Source organism: Physeter macrocephalus, chromosome 14 (assembly GCF_002837175.3).
Source record: "Physeter macrocephalus isolate SW-GA chromosome 14, ASM283717v5, whole genome shotgun sequence".
In the NCBI taxonomy this organism is placed as follows: domain Eukaryota; kingdom Metazoa; phylum Chordata; class Mammalia; order Artiodactyla; family Physeteridae; genus Physeter; species Physeter macrocephalus.
The window spans coordinates 46356145-46371772 of NC_041227.1; the positions used below are offsets into that span (position 1 = coordinate 46356145).

Here is a 15628-nt window from a genome sequence, read left to right on the forward strand (position 1 = left end):
AAAAAAAAAAAAAAAAAATTAGTTGATAAAAATTGAATATATCCAAGAAATGATCCTGTTGGAGTTTCTCACTGAAGTCAAATTTAGCCCGGCTGACAGCTGATGGGTGTGGACCTGGCCACCTCTGACCCTATGGACTTTGGTCCCCGGCCAGCAAGAAGGGGTGGTTCATCCTCTTGGTTGGGAGTTTGTCATCAGCCAAAGAGTCTCCTCCTTCTTTGTAGCCTCTGGATGTAAAATTCCAAACCTGGAGTCTTACTTGGTCGGCTTCCCAAGACTGATGTTTCCTGTTTCCTAATGTGCAAGTTTGCAGGTTGCATAGCTCTTCGGAGCTATCACTGGTTAAAGGCCATTTTTCCTCACCAAATTTTAATCACCTTTCTGGATTGTAATGCATAGTTTCTCATCTTTGGTCCTGGGTAGTTGTGTTTATCAGCACTGGAGGAAGTGGAGGCAGCAGAGTCAGATGGCTCACGAGGGCCTGCTGGCCTGGACGCTGTGGCTGAGAGCCGGCAGCCGTGTTTGGTTTGACTCACATGGTATTTTTAAAATCAGTCAACTTCACGTTAAGCAAAAAAAATTTCTGTCCTAATGTGAGAAAGCTAAAGATCTCTCAACACGGTGCCAGCATGTCTACAGTAATCAGCTGTGGCTGGGCGTCACCTGGCCCTAATGTAGTGGGGCAGTTTGCCACAGTCCTCACTACTCCCCATTGTCTCACACTTGGCCGGTGCTTGTGCTCATGTGCATCTTTGACCCCTGCGGTGGGGAACATCGTGAACTGGGATCACGGCATCTTGAGTCTCCTGGGTGTTATGTGCCCTGGTTATATAGCTCCGTGCTGCCATCTCTCCATGGCTTCGTATGTCCCGGCACTAATGGAATATCTTATGTAAGAGTTGCTCACTTCTGAAGGGACCGGGGAGAATGGGTGACGTCGGAGATGGCCTGAGTTTGTTTCTTCCTTCACTTTATCAGTCTGAAGAATTAATGAAACCATTAAGTCAGGTGTTGGGGGTGGGGGTGGCGCTTGTTGAATACCTCAGTTTCTACAAAAAGTAATTGACATGTATGTATTTGACAGGTGAAAGGAAAGCAAGCCAGGATGGATATTTACGACACCCAGACCTTGGGGGTTGTGGTCTTTGGTGGATTCATGGTTGTTTCCGCCATTGGCATCTTCTTGGTGTCGACGTTCTCCATGAAGGAGACGTCGTATGAAGAAGCTCTAGCCAACCAGCGCAAGGAGATGGCGAAGACTCACCATCAGAAAGTGGAGAAGAAAAAGAAGGAGAAAACAGTGGAGAAGAAAGGAAAGACCAAGAAAAAGGACGAGAAACCCAATGGGAAGATACCTGACCATGAGCCAGGCCCCAACGTGACCATCCTCCCCAAGGACCCAGTGCGGGCGCCTGCAGTGGCGGTGGCTCCAACCCCAGTCCAGTCCCCCATGGTCATTCCCCCTGTAGCCACGGTACCAGCCATGCCCCAGGAGAAGCCGGCTTCTTCCCCTAAGGACAAAAAGAAGAAGGAGAAAAAAGTGGCAAAGGTGGAACCAGCAGTCAGTTCTGTAGTAAATTCCATCCAGGTTCTTGCCTCAAAGTCTGCCATTTTGGAAGCCACTCCCAAGGAGGTCCCTATGGTGGTTGTGTCCCCAGTGGGTGCCAAGGGCAGTGCCTCTGCCACCAGTGCTATGCAGGGCAAGAAGGCAGAGGGGGCCCAGAACCAGGGCAAGAAGGGAGAGGGGGCCCCCAACCAGGGCAAGAAGGCAGAGGGGGCCCAGAACCAGGGCAAGAAGGCAGAGGGGGCCCCCAACCAGGGCAGGAAGGCAGAGGAGGCCCCCAACCAGAGCAAGAAGGCAGAGGGGGTACAGAACCAGGGCAAGAAGGCAGAGGGGGCCCCCAACCAGGGCAAGAAGACAGAGGGGACCCCCAACCAGGGCAAGAAGACAGAGGGGGCCCAGAATCAGGGCAAGAAGGCAGAGGGGGCCCAGAATCAGGGAAAGAAGGCAGAAGGGACCCAGAATCAGGGCAAGAAGGCAGAAGGGACCCCCAACCAAGGCAAGAAGACACAGGGGGCCCAGAACCAGGGCAAGAAGGCAGAAGGGGCCTCCAACCAGGGCAAGAAGGCAGAGGCGGCCCAGAACCAGGGCAAGAAGGCAGAGGGGACCCCCAACCAGGGCAAGAAGGCAGAGGGGGCCCAGAACCAGAGCAAGAAGTCAGAGGGGACCCCCAACCAGGGCAAGAAGGCAGAAGGGGCCTCCAACCAGGGAAAGAAGGCAGAAGGGGCCTCCAACCAGGGAAAGAAGGCGGCAGAGGGGCCCCAGAACCAGGGCAAGAAGGCAGAGGGGGCCCAGAATCAGGGCAGAAAAGCAGAGGGGGCCCAGAATCAGGGCAAAAAAGAGGAGGGTACCCCAAACCAGGGCAAAAAGGTAGAGGGGAGCCCCAATCAGGGCAAAAAGGTAGAAGTGGTTCAGAACCAGAGTAAAAAGGCAGAGGGGACCCCCAACCAGGGCAAGAAGGCAGAGGGGACCCCCAACCAGGGCAAGAAGGCAGAAGGGGCCTCCAACCAGGGCAAGAAGGCAGAGGGAACCCCCAACCAGGGCAAGAAGGCAGAGGGGACTCCCAACCAGGGGAAGAAGGCAGAAGGGGCCTCCAACCAGACCAAGAAGGCAGAGGGGACCCCCAACCAGGGCAGGAAAGTGGAGGGGGGCCAGAATCAGGGCAAAAAGGCAGATTCGGTTGCTAATCAGGGCACAAAGGCGGAGGGTGTTGCGAACCAGGGGAAAAAAACAGAAGGGGCCCCCAATCAAGGCAAAAAGGCAGAGGGAACCTTGAACCAGGGCAGAAAGTCGGAAGGGTCCCCCAACCAGGGCAAAAAGGTGGATACATCTGCCAATCAGGGTAAAAAGGCAGAGTCAGCTCCTATCCAGGGCAAAAACGCAGATATGGTCCAGAGCCAGGAGGCACCAAAGCAAGAAGCTCCTGCGAAGAAGAAATCTGGGTCTAAGAAGAAAGGTGAGCCTGGTGAGTAGCTTTGATTTCTTTATAAATTTGGAGGGAAAAGCTGTCTTTAAGTGGCTTATGGATTCCCTTTGGGGAAGCCATCTGTATCAGTCAGCTATCGCTACATGGCTGCATAACGAACATCCCAGAATTCAGGGTCTTACAGTGTCAGTCGTTTATTCCTGCTCATGTTTCTGTTGACTTGGCTGGAGGTCGACTGGTCGGGGTTATCTCAGCTGGTGGCTCTGCTTCATGCTGCAGTTTAATTGGTTCAGCTCCTGCTGCAGGTTGAACATAGGTCTCTTCTATGTGTTTCTTCTGGGGCCCTGGCCGAGGCATCAGTGACTCTCGAGGGCAGAGGCCCTCCCACGGTTGTGGCAGAGCTGTGAAAGGGCACTGCTCAAACCAGCATCCTGTTGGCTAGAGCAGGCCATGAGACTGAGCCTGAGTCAAGGGGCAGGAAGTCTACTGTCCCCAGTGGGAGGGCCTGCGGAGTGACCTGGGAAAAGGTGTGAGTTGAGGAGAGGTGAGGAATTAGGAGCAGTGACTCCATCCACCACCCAGTCTAGGACAGTTCCGTGTCTTGCAGTCTTTCTCAAACGTCTGGCTGCGTTCTGTCAGCCTGTTCTGCCAGGCTGTTCTGCGTTCTTAGCTCACCTGGTGCTTTAGCATAGCTTTGTTCTTTTCTAGATGTTTGTTGCATGATAGCAGTAGGATGACGTTTCTGAGAAACAATGGCATCCACATCCCTGCCTCCCAGTTTTCCCTCTTCGCTACCCCCCACCCCCATTATGTAATGGAGCATTAATAGAACATTAAAATAGATATTATGTATCAGATACATATATTAGATAATGTAGAACATGAATTTCCGTTATCTTTTTATTATGGATTACTGTAGAAATTGGGCCCGTGAGTTCCTGTTTCATATTCATCACTCACTTGGTACAGTAGTCTGATGTTTTCTTCCTCCCTCCCTCCCTTTCTCTCTCTCTCTCTCTCTCTTCTTCTCTTTCTCTCTAGATTTCTTTCTTTCTTAGATTAGCCATTAGTTGATTTGGAAAATTAATTGCATTTGTCTTGGTGAGGTACATTAGGGGCTTTGAAACGTTTGGACCTGTGCCAGGTAGGCAGGGCCCTACGTTTCTTCCCTCTGTGAAGCTGTATCTGCTTTGCTGTTTCCTCCGCCCCAGCTTCTGGGGGGACATTTACTCAGGCAACACTCGTCCCATGTGAGGGTCAGGGACCAGCCCACCTTGCCCCACAGTCCACGTCAGCCTCTCAGGCCCTTTGAAAGTCCAGGCGCTCAGCCTCAGCCCTGACTCTGTGGCGCAGGGAGAGCACACTGCCCTGTCTTCATGGTGATGCTCCACTTGACCCTGGGACGAGGGCATTCGAGGCAGAAGACGGGGATGCAGGTGAGAGCCGCCTGTTCTCTGGCTTCTCACGCATCAGGTGTGTTCAGGCTAGAGCTTTCTGTGGTCATCGTTACTGTGTATGGCTTTGGCCATTGAAGTAAGGTATGAAACAGAAACATGATAATATTAGAAAGGAAGGCAAAATTGTCCTAATTTGCAGGTAATAAAGAACCTTGTTGGGAGGAAGACCTAACTTAATGATCTGTGTGCACCCACAGAGCAGCTTGCCTGAGGTGGTATAAGAGGAAATTTGAACAGAAAAAATACCATGGTTCAGGATAAGAAAGATTAAATATTGCAGATAAAATGATAGTCACTCCCAAGTTAACTTAGTAGTTTACTATTCTTCCTGCCAAAATTTCAGTGGGCTTAAAAGTCCCCTCTGGAGGGAAAAATAAGTAAGAATACTGAATAGATTTTTAAGTGGCTATTGGGAGGCCAGTTGTGTCTGATGTGTGAACACAGTCCCAAACTATTGTAATTACAGTAGGGTGCTGGACCAAGGCCAGCAGGTCAGGGAAGAATGGTCCTAACTAGACTGCATCTCACCTGTGCTTCAGGGCGGGGAGGGGACAGGTCAAGGCAGTGATCCTGGGCAGGATGTTTAAGGTTTGGAAGGGTCTGCTTAGCTCCTGTGAAAATGTCAGGTGTGTATCAATTGGAGTTAACGTAAAAAGAAATCAAACCTTAGAAAATAGGAAAGTTGGCTGAAATTAGTACTGATCAACTCAGGTGGCAGGGGGCCGGGACTCCGAGGTTGCAGGGAGGAAATCACGAAGGGCGGGGCGCTGGGCCACACGGCCAGCCATGCAGCATGCGGACAGGCACCAAAGAGCACAGCCACACCGGGTGGCCTGCGGGTGATGTGACACCTGAGCGGTGAATTGCTTCAGTCTTCAACTCTGAAGAGTCGAAAATGGGGGGGACACACTTGCGGATTTTCATTTTCCTGGATGTGCCCCATGTGCTTTCCCCCGTTTTCCCACGGTTGGTGGGCCCTCGAAGTGGATGCAGGCCCCTGTCCGCCGCTGCCCTCCCCCACCCACCCACCGTCTCCGTGGAGATTTCCCCCCAGGGCAGGGCTGCTCAGGCTTTGACGTGCAGGGTCTTGTTAAGATAAAGACTCAGTGGTTCCCAGCGGGGCCTGAGGTGCTGCGTTTCTAAGCAGCTCCCCGGAGATGCTGGTGCTGATGCTGGTGCTGTTGCAGCGATGGCCAGGGCCCCGAGTCTGCTGGGGGTGGGGGCAGGAAAGGGAGGTGGGCTCTTTCTGTAAAGGCTTGGCTTCGAGCAGCTTTGCAGCTGCGCCTGTGAAGGACCGCTTCCCGAGGGCAGAGTGAGCCTGTCGCTCTGACTTGCCCCGCATTCCCCGCTGAGCCACGTCCACCACAGCCATGGTGGTTGAGGGTATGAGGACGGGTGTGGACGGGCGGCTCGGCTTTTCCCGTGGCTCATGGAACCGGCTCACACTGCCCTTGCGGTCACAGCTTGTTTGTGGAGCTCGGGGTCCAGTTCATCTGACTCAAATCGAGCTTTTGGCCCCTGTGGCCGCGTTGCCCAGTGAGAAGCAGGCCGCGTTCCCTTCACTTAGTTACACCTCGTATTCCGTGCTCCTCCCTTGACCTGAAAGGCTGAGGTCACCCCTGGCTGCCTGCCCTTGACCTCCTTGCCTGCCAGCCGGGATTCAGTCAGTTTGGGGGCCGCCCACCCCATTTCTTCAGGGCCACGGGTACCCCCTCGAGGGAACTGTGGACAGATCCCCGCTGGCTGGCTGGCCCTGGGCATCCAGAAACTCGGGGGCCTGAGGTGTGACTGCCTTGGGGGGTGAGGTGTCCTGATGACCATGCCGCGGGGATGAGGGAGATGGTTGCGGGGGGGGGGGCGGTCTGTGTCGCTGGTGCGGAGCAGGCCGGGGAGGGAGCTTGGGGGAGGCGACCCGGGCTCGGGCAGGGAGGGTCCAGGGCCACGAGGTTTAACCGTTGGCACCAGAGAGCTAGGTTCTGGGGCTGCGCTGACCAGTACAGGAGCTGCTGGTCACGTGGGGCCAGTTAACATTCAAATCAGTCAAAAGTCAGAGTGAAAACCGCACTCAAGGTCTCAGTAGTTCCACAGGGCCAGTGGCTACCCGTTTGGACAGTGCAGATGAAGACCATCTCCATCAGCACAGAAGGTTTTACTGGACAAAGCTTTTCTAAACAAGAGCCATCGGGAATGAGGGGGCCTCTTGGGTCACCTTGCAGGAGGCCCCGTGAAAATGGACTTGTCTTTGCAGCCCTGTGGTGGCGTCAGGAGTTCCTCCGTCTTTGTTCTGTCTGTGTCCTGAGTGGGGTGGGAGTGAGCTCCCCATCGTCCCGCACATCACGGAAGCCGTGAGTGAGCTCCCAGAGCCTGTGGCTGGCCCACACACGTGGCACGTCAGCAGCAAGACCAGCCCTGGAGCTGGGGTGGCTCCCTCAGTTGTCCCGGCCTTACCTGACACCCGGTTGTCCCGGCAGGGCCTCCGCTGACAGGAGCCCCAGAGGAGAGCGGGCACAGGACACGCTTCCGCAGGCCAGAGCTGGAGCTGTTCTGGAACTTCTGATCTGATCTTCCTACAGGAGTAAATCGAGGCTGTGTGACAGGTTTTCACCCCTTGTCCCTGACGAGACTTGACAGTGGACACCCACCTTCGTAATCCTTTTTAAAATTTATTGTGTAAATGCGTGCTTCCAGCAAACAAAATTCAAACAGTATGGAAGCGTGGAAGGGAAGAATTGAGAGTCTTCTTCTCCACTCCATCACAGCCACCACCGACCTCCTGGGGGGCCCCCGGGGATGTCCCGCTCATCACACGGCACACGCAGCGGGCCTGCGTTGCAGAGACGGACTGGCCTCCTTTGTTCCTCAGCGCACCCCGGGGCTGCCGCTTTCAGCTGCATCGTAGCCCACGGCGTGACCATAACGTCATTTATTTAAATGCCATGAAGCAGTGTTCCGTTCTTTTGCTGCTGAAATTAATGCTGCAGTGGTGTACATGTATCACTGGGTGAGTACCTCTGTAATGTAAATTCCTAGATAGGTAACTGCTAAGTCAAAAGGCAGGTGCATTTTTAATTTAGGAAGACAAGCTCTTTCTGCCTTACGCTCTGGAGGCCTGGCGCAGCACACGGTTCCCGCGATGATGGGCCCACGCGAGCGCCCCCCACCCCCAACCTGACCTCGGTGCTCACGTGGCTCCGTGGAGATGGGGGCGATTTCAGGGCCGTCAGGAGCCCAGGTGTGGACTACAAGAAAACACTTGGTTATGAAACAGAAGCACAGATTCTTTTCCCAGTGTCTGGAGAAGAGGGGATTGACGGAATCATAACGGAGTGGAAACTTCCAGAACTGAAGCTTCCGAGTCGGCGGCACCGTCCAGGCCTCTGCTGGTTTGTTCTCCGAGAGCCACCACGGCGAGTATTCGTGTTCCATCAGGAAAGCACGCTTGCCCAGGAAGCAAGCGGACACAGGTGTGGTTTGGGGCCCTCTCGGCAGGGCCGTTCCTCAGCTCCTGGAAGGGAGTCCACGCAAACACAGTGCGGGCCAGGCCTGGGGAACTGGATGCCCAGACTTGGGCCGGACAGGAGGCACCTTCTGGAAACTGAGTTGGGCCCGAGCCCTGGGACTCACGCTGCCACGGGGGCTAGGTTTGCGGGCATCACTGCCGAGCGAGGCTGAGGCTGGGGGGCCCTCCTCCTGGACTCTGTGCCTGGCATCATGCCAGACCCTGGCCCTTAACGCGGACGCGGGCCATCTACCGGGGGCCAGAGGCCATCACGTCAGGGCCCAGCCAGCCTCCAGGAGGTGGAGGTACCCTCAGACCGGCCCGCACGACCCCACGCTGGCTGAGTCCGATGCGCTCACAGGTCCACGGGGCAGAAAGGCCATCTTTGCGGGGAGGACTGTGAGTGAATTTTATTTTCTTCCCTTCACCCTTCTGCATTTTCCAGTTTTTCTGTAACACGTGTTCTTGTTAATGGAAGAGAAACCAAAACTCCATTATTTGTCTGTGAGTTGAAGAAACAGGCCCTCCTCATACCAAAGTGGAGGTCCCACCCCTTCGGGCGCCAGGAGGGAGTCCAGCCCTGACCTCAGGGCCTCGAGCGTCCTCTGAGCCGCAGAGAGAGCTCCTGCTCCTTCGGGGGCGCAGGCTGAGGAAGGGAGGTGACCAGTGCTTCTTGGGCTGCCCTAGCCCCTGGGCACCCAGCAGATGGTGGTGACTGAGGTCAGGTGAGAAATAAAGGTAGTTCCTGCATCTGGGACGTGGCAGCATCCTAGGGGTGTCAGCTCCGTGCTGTGAGAGGCCTCCTGCCGCTGCTGGACCCCGGGCGATGCAGGAATAGGGTCGTGTCCTGTACGTAACAGGGCAGGGGCCAGACCCACCAGGAGGCCTTCAGTCGGGGTGTCCGTAGCCCGCAGGGTCTCATCTTGAGCCGTGTGACTGGACCGTGGCTGTACCCCTGCCTCCTGCTGTTCCCCCCCCTCCTGCTGTTCCCCCCTCCCCCACCCCCCGCATCCGTTGTGCCCTGCGGGCTGCTGTGCCTGAGGCTGGGGTCCCGGGGAACGGGTCCCACTGCGCTCCAGCCTGGTGTGTGGGGAGGGGCTCTTTCTGTGCATTTATCCCCCAACTTCCTTTAAGGTGGGTTTGTATTTTTACCTGTTTTAGGACAGCAGAAACCAAAGCTCAGCTCTGTTTCAAGACTTCCCAGAAGGGAGAGTTGGGACCCCAGGCCTGGGTCTCCGTCTGTGCCCGTCCAGGCTCAGCCACCAGCAGCTGCCCCTCCCGCGCAGGCCGAGGCACAGAAGGGGGGGTGTGGAGATCACGTTTGAGCCTCTCTTTTGAACTTAACTCAGTTTCTCAGGGTCTGAAGCTCTGAAGAAAACTGCAGAGCTCCTGAGCTTTTTTCACTTTCTGTGTAAGTTCTTCAAACTCAACTTTTCCCTTTCTTCTTTTTGAAAGAACAAAACATCCCCTGGGGAAGCGAGTCTGGTGTCACGTCTCAGAGAAGCTGCTGGAAGACGTTCTTCCAGGGCTCCCCATTCAGTCCTCTTAAACGGGGTGGTGCTGTGGCTCCCGTCACTGTCAGGGCAGGAGGCCGAGGTTGTACGTCCCCCGTCCTTCCTGCAGGCAGTAGGTCAGACCTCCTGGTTCCCTCAGGCTCGAGGAAGGAGCTTGCGCAAAGGCTCTCCAGGGGTTGTATTTCTTTAAGAAATACTGTGATGTGTTTTAGTTCTTTTTTCAGATTTAAAATTGATTTTCTTAAAATTTGGGGGGGAAAGCAAAAGTATAAAGAGAAAAATACAGTCATTCAATTTATAGGATTTTTTAAAAACTCCATTAGACGTCATTATGTGTACAATCTCTCAGTTTGTCGAGAGATTACTTTTTTCTCCAACCAAATGAAAAGACCTGATTCAAAGGCCCCAAGTAGGGTTGCTCTTGACATTATTTGTCCTTTGCTCCAGTGCACTTAAAACGCCATTGCCAGGGTCCAGTGCAGCCGCTGATCTGAGGCCTGTACCCTGTCGGGAGGCAGAAGCCCTGGGCAGTGCTGGGCTTCAGCCTGAGCCGGGCTTGGGGTCGGCTGCGTGCGTGCTGTCCTTGACCGCCGTGGTGCAGACCAGCAGCTGTGAGGGCGGCAGGAGCTGCAGCTGCATCTCTTGACGCATTTGGTGGACCTTCCATCGAGGGCCTCGAAGGGTCGCTTTCCCGAAGGCTCAGGAGGACCCTTCACGGCCACTGTCCGTGAATGTGCAGCTGGGAGGGTGGCCCAGGTTCCTCGTTTCTGGACATGGTGGCCGCCCTCTGGACTTGGGGTCAGCGGGAGTCGGGGGCTTGGCTCTGTTTCTGAATCTGACGATTGCTTGGGAAGTGCTGGGCTTCCAGGAGGCGCAGGGGCCCTTCCTGGGGCCCTGGCCTTTGACCTGAGTTTGGCTCAGGTGATTGGGGATGTCCTGGGGGGCTTCCCGAGGCTGGGGTCTGGCTTCCTGTTGGGGGGAGCATGCAGGTCCCCCACCCACACCGTTGGAGTGACGCCCCTGCAGGGTCCCGAGCCAGCAGCTGCCATTCGGCCTGCACCTGTGTGTGTGAGCGGAGGCCTTCAGAACCGGTCTGGACGTTCCCTGGGACGTGAGCGTCTTTGCCGTTGGAGTTCTCCTCCGGCCTCCAGGACCCCACCCGTGTCTGCTGTCAGAGCCCTGGGTTGTCACCGCCACCCCACTTCCTGAGTGCGCACAGCCCCAGCCCTGGGCTCCTCCCTGACCTGCCTCCAGCCTTGGCCCCCGGGTGTCCTCAAGTGCAAACGTTGCTCACTCCAGGGCACTGCTGCTTTGCCCACGAGGTGAAGCCCGGATCCCTGGGACCCACGCCAGTGCCACCTGCCTCTGCTCCACCAGCCTCGGGTCATCCCTGCCACTCCCTCCCCTTCCTGCTCTCCGCCGGTAGTGTTTGGCCCAAGCAACTCCTGCGTTAAAAGCCTTGCCGGTGTTGCTGCCATGGCTGCTTCCCCAGGTGCCCTGTGGCTCTGCTGCCTGATTCCGTGTCCGGGGTCTCCTCCCCTCTCCTAGCTGGGAGTCCCACAGGCCTTTCCAGGATTTTGCAGACTGCAGGGTACACAGTAGGTGCATACTTCATGTCTGGAGACCATCTGCACAGGGCTGCCGGGCACCTGCAGCAGCAGCTGGAGTGGAGCTGGAGCACTTGACGCCCATGCCAGGGCCTGGCAGTAACTCCCTCGATCACAGCTGTGTGTGCGCAGTTCCTGCAGCTGTTCTGACGCCTCCCGGTCGCTTGGCTGAGCCGGGCACGAGCAGGCAGGGCTTCCGGGGCCCGTACCTAGAGGGGCTGCTGCTGAAACAGCGCCAAGTCCCTGGTGGCTGAGACCCCACGGTCGACGATGAGAGGGGAGACTCCTAAGCCCTTTTTGCAGGACAGGTCTAATTTTAGGTGATTAAGCCTCCTGGCGTGGTCACGAAAGGGAGCGTAGTTTTGGAATTTGAGGCACGTTATCCAAGCGCTGAGTGCTTCTCAGCTCAGAGCCCAGGGAGACAGAAGGCCCCTGGTTTCCCTAAACGTGCTGCCCGCTTGACCTCCTGTGCAAAGACAGTGGTGCGAGCAGGGGCCGTGGGCCCCAGTGCTCTGTCCACGGGGGCGTGGGCGCCAGCTGGGGGTCAGAGGAAGGCAGAGTTGCTTCACCCCCTGCCTCCCCACCCAAGTTCCTCACTGGGGCGCTGTCTGCCCAAGGAGGGGTCAGGGTGTGGGGTGCTCTTGGCCCTGTTGATCGCTTGCCCAGGGATGCACAGGTGGGAGGGAGCTGAGCTGGGATTCAAGCGCAGACCACCTGGCTCCAGGGGCCTTGCTCTGACCAGGGTGCCCACAGCCCAAGGGCAGGGATGACCTGCAGACTGGAATTGGCCCGTGGATGTGTTCAGCTCCGTGGTGGTTTTTATTTATTTTTCACTGAGTTAGCTGTCAGCACCGCAGGTCAGGAGATGGCACACAGCAATCTCATTTCTAGCTCTCCTCGATGCGTCCGCAGCTCTGCGGGTTCTGGCCTGGACCCCGTGGGAGCTGTCGCCTGGAGGGAAATGACCGTGGCCAAGGCCACCCGCTCAGGGGAGGCTGCCCCGTACCTGCAGGGCACAGCGCTTGGGCTGCTCGCTGTGTTCCCAGCCAGGCAGGAGCCCGGGTTACTCCAGAGCAGTGAGACGCCGGCCCTCCCCGGCCACTGTGCCCTTCTGCTGCCTGGTTCCTCCCCCAGGCCTCCGGGCCCATCCGTACCTGGAATTTCAGACTCACCAACGTGGGCGAACCCTTGGCTGCTCCCGTCTCATGGGAGTTCACTGCCACGTGGTCCTTGTGAAGCCTGTGGCTTCGCAGAATAGGTGTTGAGTCTCTGACAAATTTCTCTTAGGGCCTTAAGATTTCACAACCCCAAGGATTATTTCTAGCCTTCGAGCCTTTGCCGGAGGACACGTTAGTCCTTTGTGTATGGGTCAGCATGCCTGCCTCGTGGGCCTTGAAACCCAGAAATAAATGCCACTCACGTGAGGCCCAGAGTTCTGGTTCCCAGTACTTTCCTTTCTTCCAGTTTTACTTTCCCCGATTTGGGGTGAATAAAGATGGCACCGTTCTTACCTTAATGAAAAAAAGTAAAGTCATATCTCTCTAAAAATAATTCTGAAGTGTTTGTATGAGAATGGAGAAGGCCGTGGAAGTTTCTGTGGGGGGTGGGCGAGGAGAGTTAAGTTCTGCTGTTACATAGCTTTGGGGTGTTCCATTTGTTACAAGTTTTCGTGACTTTGTTCACTAGAACTTCTAATACAATTTAGTATAATTACATGAGAAAGTTTTAACAAACGTGTGTTAGAATGACACTCCTAAAATACTCAGGAATGTTCTGTGCACAGGGCCCTCCTGGAGGGAATGCATCTGTGAGACCACTGGGGTAGTGGCCGTGAAGGATACGGCGTTCCATAGGGAAGCGTAGCTGTGTCATCCAGGTCTGTGTCCCCTCCCCCAGGTGGGCGGGGGGCAGTGCAGCAGGGGCCCTGGGGCCTAGGAGGATGGTCACTCTGGGGCCTCTGCAGAGACTGGGCTGCCAGGGCTTCAGCAGGCGGTGCTTTGGGGACCCAGGGCTGGAAAGGAGTAGGCAGCCTGCCCCACAGAAATACACTGTGAGCCACACTAAAAAAGGCAAATGAGAGACACATGGAATTCATTTTAATATATTTCATTTAACCCAGTTACCCCAAATGCTATCATTTCAATATGCAATCAATATAAAAAAATTATTGCAGATATTTTACATTCTTTTGTTTTTCCACACCAAGTTTTCAGAATCTGGTGTGTGCTCCCCTGGGAGCCACCCCAGGTCCCACCACCAGCCACGTGGCAGGTGCCCGGCAGCCGGCATGGCTGGGGCCAGAGCAGGAGCAGGCCTCTCTGAGTCCACAGAGGAAAACATCTGAGTGGCCAGCTTCAGAGAGGCCATCCTGCCCAGTTCGACTCCAGCCGACCTCCCTCTTCTGAAAAACCCTGGCAGAAACGTCGGTCTGCAGGCCGACAGGGCGGAGCAGGAAGCCCAGAGACCAAAATGCTGACCTTGAGGTTTTCATCCGAGTGATTCCTTCTCTTTTGGCTTAGCTGTACTTGAATTTTCTCTAGGGTGCAGAAGTTTACCATTAAAATTATTTTACGTACATATTTCAGTGAAAAGAATGAAGGCTGAAGGGGGCCTCCCCCCACCTCCCAGTTTTGATGACACCCTCAAGCTCCTAGGCCTTTAATGTCAACATGGTTATTTTTACTTCCGAGCTTCACGGGGTAAAAAGTTCTAAAGTGAAGGTTCTCGTAGCAACCAGCTTGCCACGCGCCACGTCCCCTTTATTAGGGGATCCTGCTAAGCGCTTTGACTTGTAATGACAATATTGTGACTAGAGAGTGAAAATATTGTGACAGGCCAGAGAATTTCAGGTTGCCATGGAAACCTTCCCCTGGCTGTCGTCAGTGAGGTGGGCTTGGCTGCAGGTACCGCTGCAGGCGGCCGCTTGGCTTGTTTCAGCTCGTTTGGGGCCCTGTCGTTCCGCAGTTCGTGGGCAGTTTGGGGCCTCAGCGTGAGGAGCTGCCAGACGGGGGGCGTCTCTGATCGCCCTTTCGTGTCGTGTCTTTGGGGCTGTGTGAGGGGCTGCGTGAGAGTGAAGCTTTCGCGGGGGCGTCGGGCGTCCAGGAGTGACAAGCGGGCTGTTGGCACATGGCTCTGTGTCCTCCAGCAGGTCACGCGCTAATGGACTGGCGAGTGGGCAGCCCTGTTCTGGACGAACCCAGCCATCCCTGTCCTGAAACCTGCCTTAAGCTTCGTCCAGGGAGAGCTGGAAATAGAGGGTCTGAACCAGGACGTCGGGGAGGCGGCCTCCTGCTCCCCGACGGTGGGGCTCGGTCTTGGCAGGGGCGTGAGCCTTGCTGGGTGGCGCACGGCCAGAGCTGGCCCAGGCAGTTTGCTGGGAAAAGAAGGAAGGAAAAAAGCACCTATGGGAAAGTATGCCTTGCCCAAGTCTGCTCACTTTGATGATGAAAAAGTAGGGGGACATCTCCTCCAACCCAGGAATACTCAGCCTTTCTTTCCTGGGGACCTTCCCCGCTGCTGTTTTTGAGCAGGACCTGAGTTGAGTCCAGTTGAGACCCCAGGGCGGGCTCGCTGCACTCGGCCCGCGGACCCTGGGCAGCCGGACAGAGGCCTCGGCTCTGACTGGCCTCTGCTGCTCTGGGGTGTGACGGGCTTGGTGGCTGGTGCCCAAGTGTGAGTGCCTGCCCCTTCCCTTCTGTGCAGGGCCCCCGGAGACTGACAGCCCGCTCTGCCTCCCCTACAAGACGCTGGTCTCCACGGTCGGAAGCATGGTGTTCAGCGAGGGCGAGGCCCAGCGGCTCATCGAGATCCTGTCCGAGAAAGCAGGTGTTGTACAGGACACGTGGCATAAGGTAGGCCCTCCCCGCACCCCAGGGGCCAGTGAGTGGCAGTGGTTTCCTGGTCTTGGGCCCCGGCCTCCCCTGGGTGGTGACCCGCAGGCCGGTCGCACCCGACTTGACAAGCTGCACGGAGTGTTCCTGGAACACCTCCGCTTGCCTCTCGGCAGAACTCTGTCCCCCTCCCCAGGTCAGGCTGCATGAATCACCCGCAGATGCTTCTGCTTCAGCTGCAGCCCAGCCGCTGCAGCAGGAGGGCTGTTAAGGGCCGGGGCGGGGCGGGGCGTCTGGGGGGCCAGGAGCTGGGACCCGCTGGTTTGTGGCCGGGGCTCGGGCTCAGGAAGGAGGGTGTTTGTCTCTCTGGTTTCTCTCTGTCTGGTGCTTGTGGCCACGAGCTGCCCCAGGAGGTGCCGCGGGGCGTATTTGTTCTTTAAACAGCTGGAATTTTAGGTAATTTTGCTGGAGGATTTTGTGGCACCTCAGTGGTGAGAGATGTTGGGAGTGTCCTGAGGCCACTGGGTCGCCACCACCCCTGCCCCGCCCCAGCCCTTGCTGAGTGGTGACGGGTCCTGCGGTCACAGGAGCTCCTCGCTCAGTGAGCGTTGGGCCGTCTCCTGGGCCTGAAGTGGCTGTAGGTCAAGGTGGCCACTCCCCTCCAACAGGAGAGGCCTGGGGCTTCCCTGGTGGCGCAGTGGTTGAGAGTCCGCCTGCCGATGCAGGGGACACGG

General features: G+C 56.3%; 1 protein-coding gene across 1 annotated transcript in view; it reads left to right on the forward strand.

The window, feature by feature from the left end:
* The window catches only part of RRBP1 (ribosome binding protein 1), a 60001-nt gene that overhangs the window by 20434 nt on the left and 23939 nt on the right, over nucleotides 1–15628 (forward strand). Inside the window, exons 2-3 of the mRNA XM_024123390.2 lie at nucleotides 1085–3026; nucleotides 14767–14915. Coding sequence (XP_023979158.1) covers nucleotides 1106–3026; nucleotides 14767–14915 — 2070 coding nt within the window. The 5' untranslated portion in view covers nucleotides 1085–1105. The remainder of the gene's footprint in view (nucleotides 1–1084; nucleotides 3027–14766; nucleotides 14916–15628) is intronic.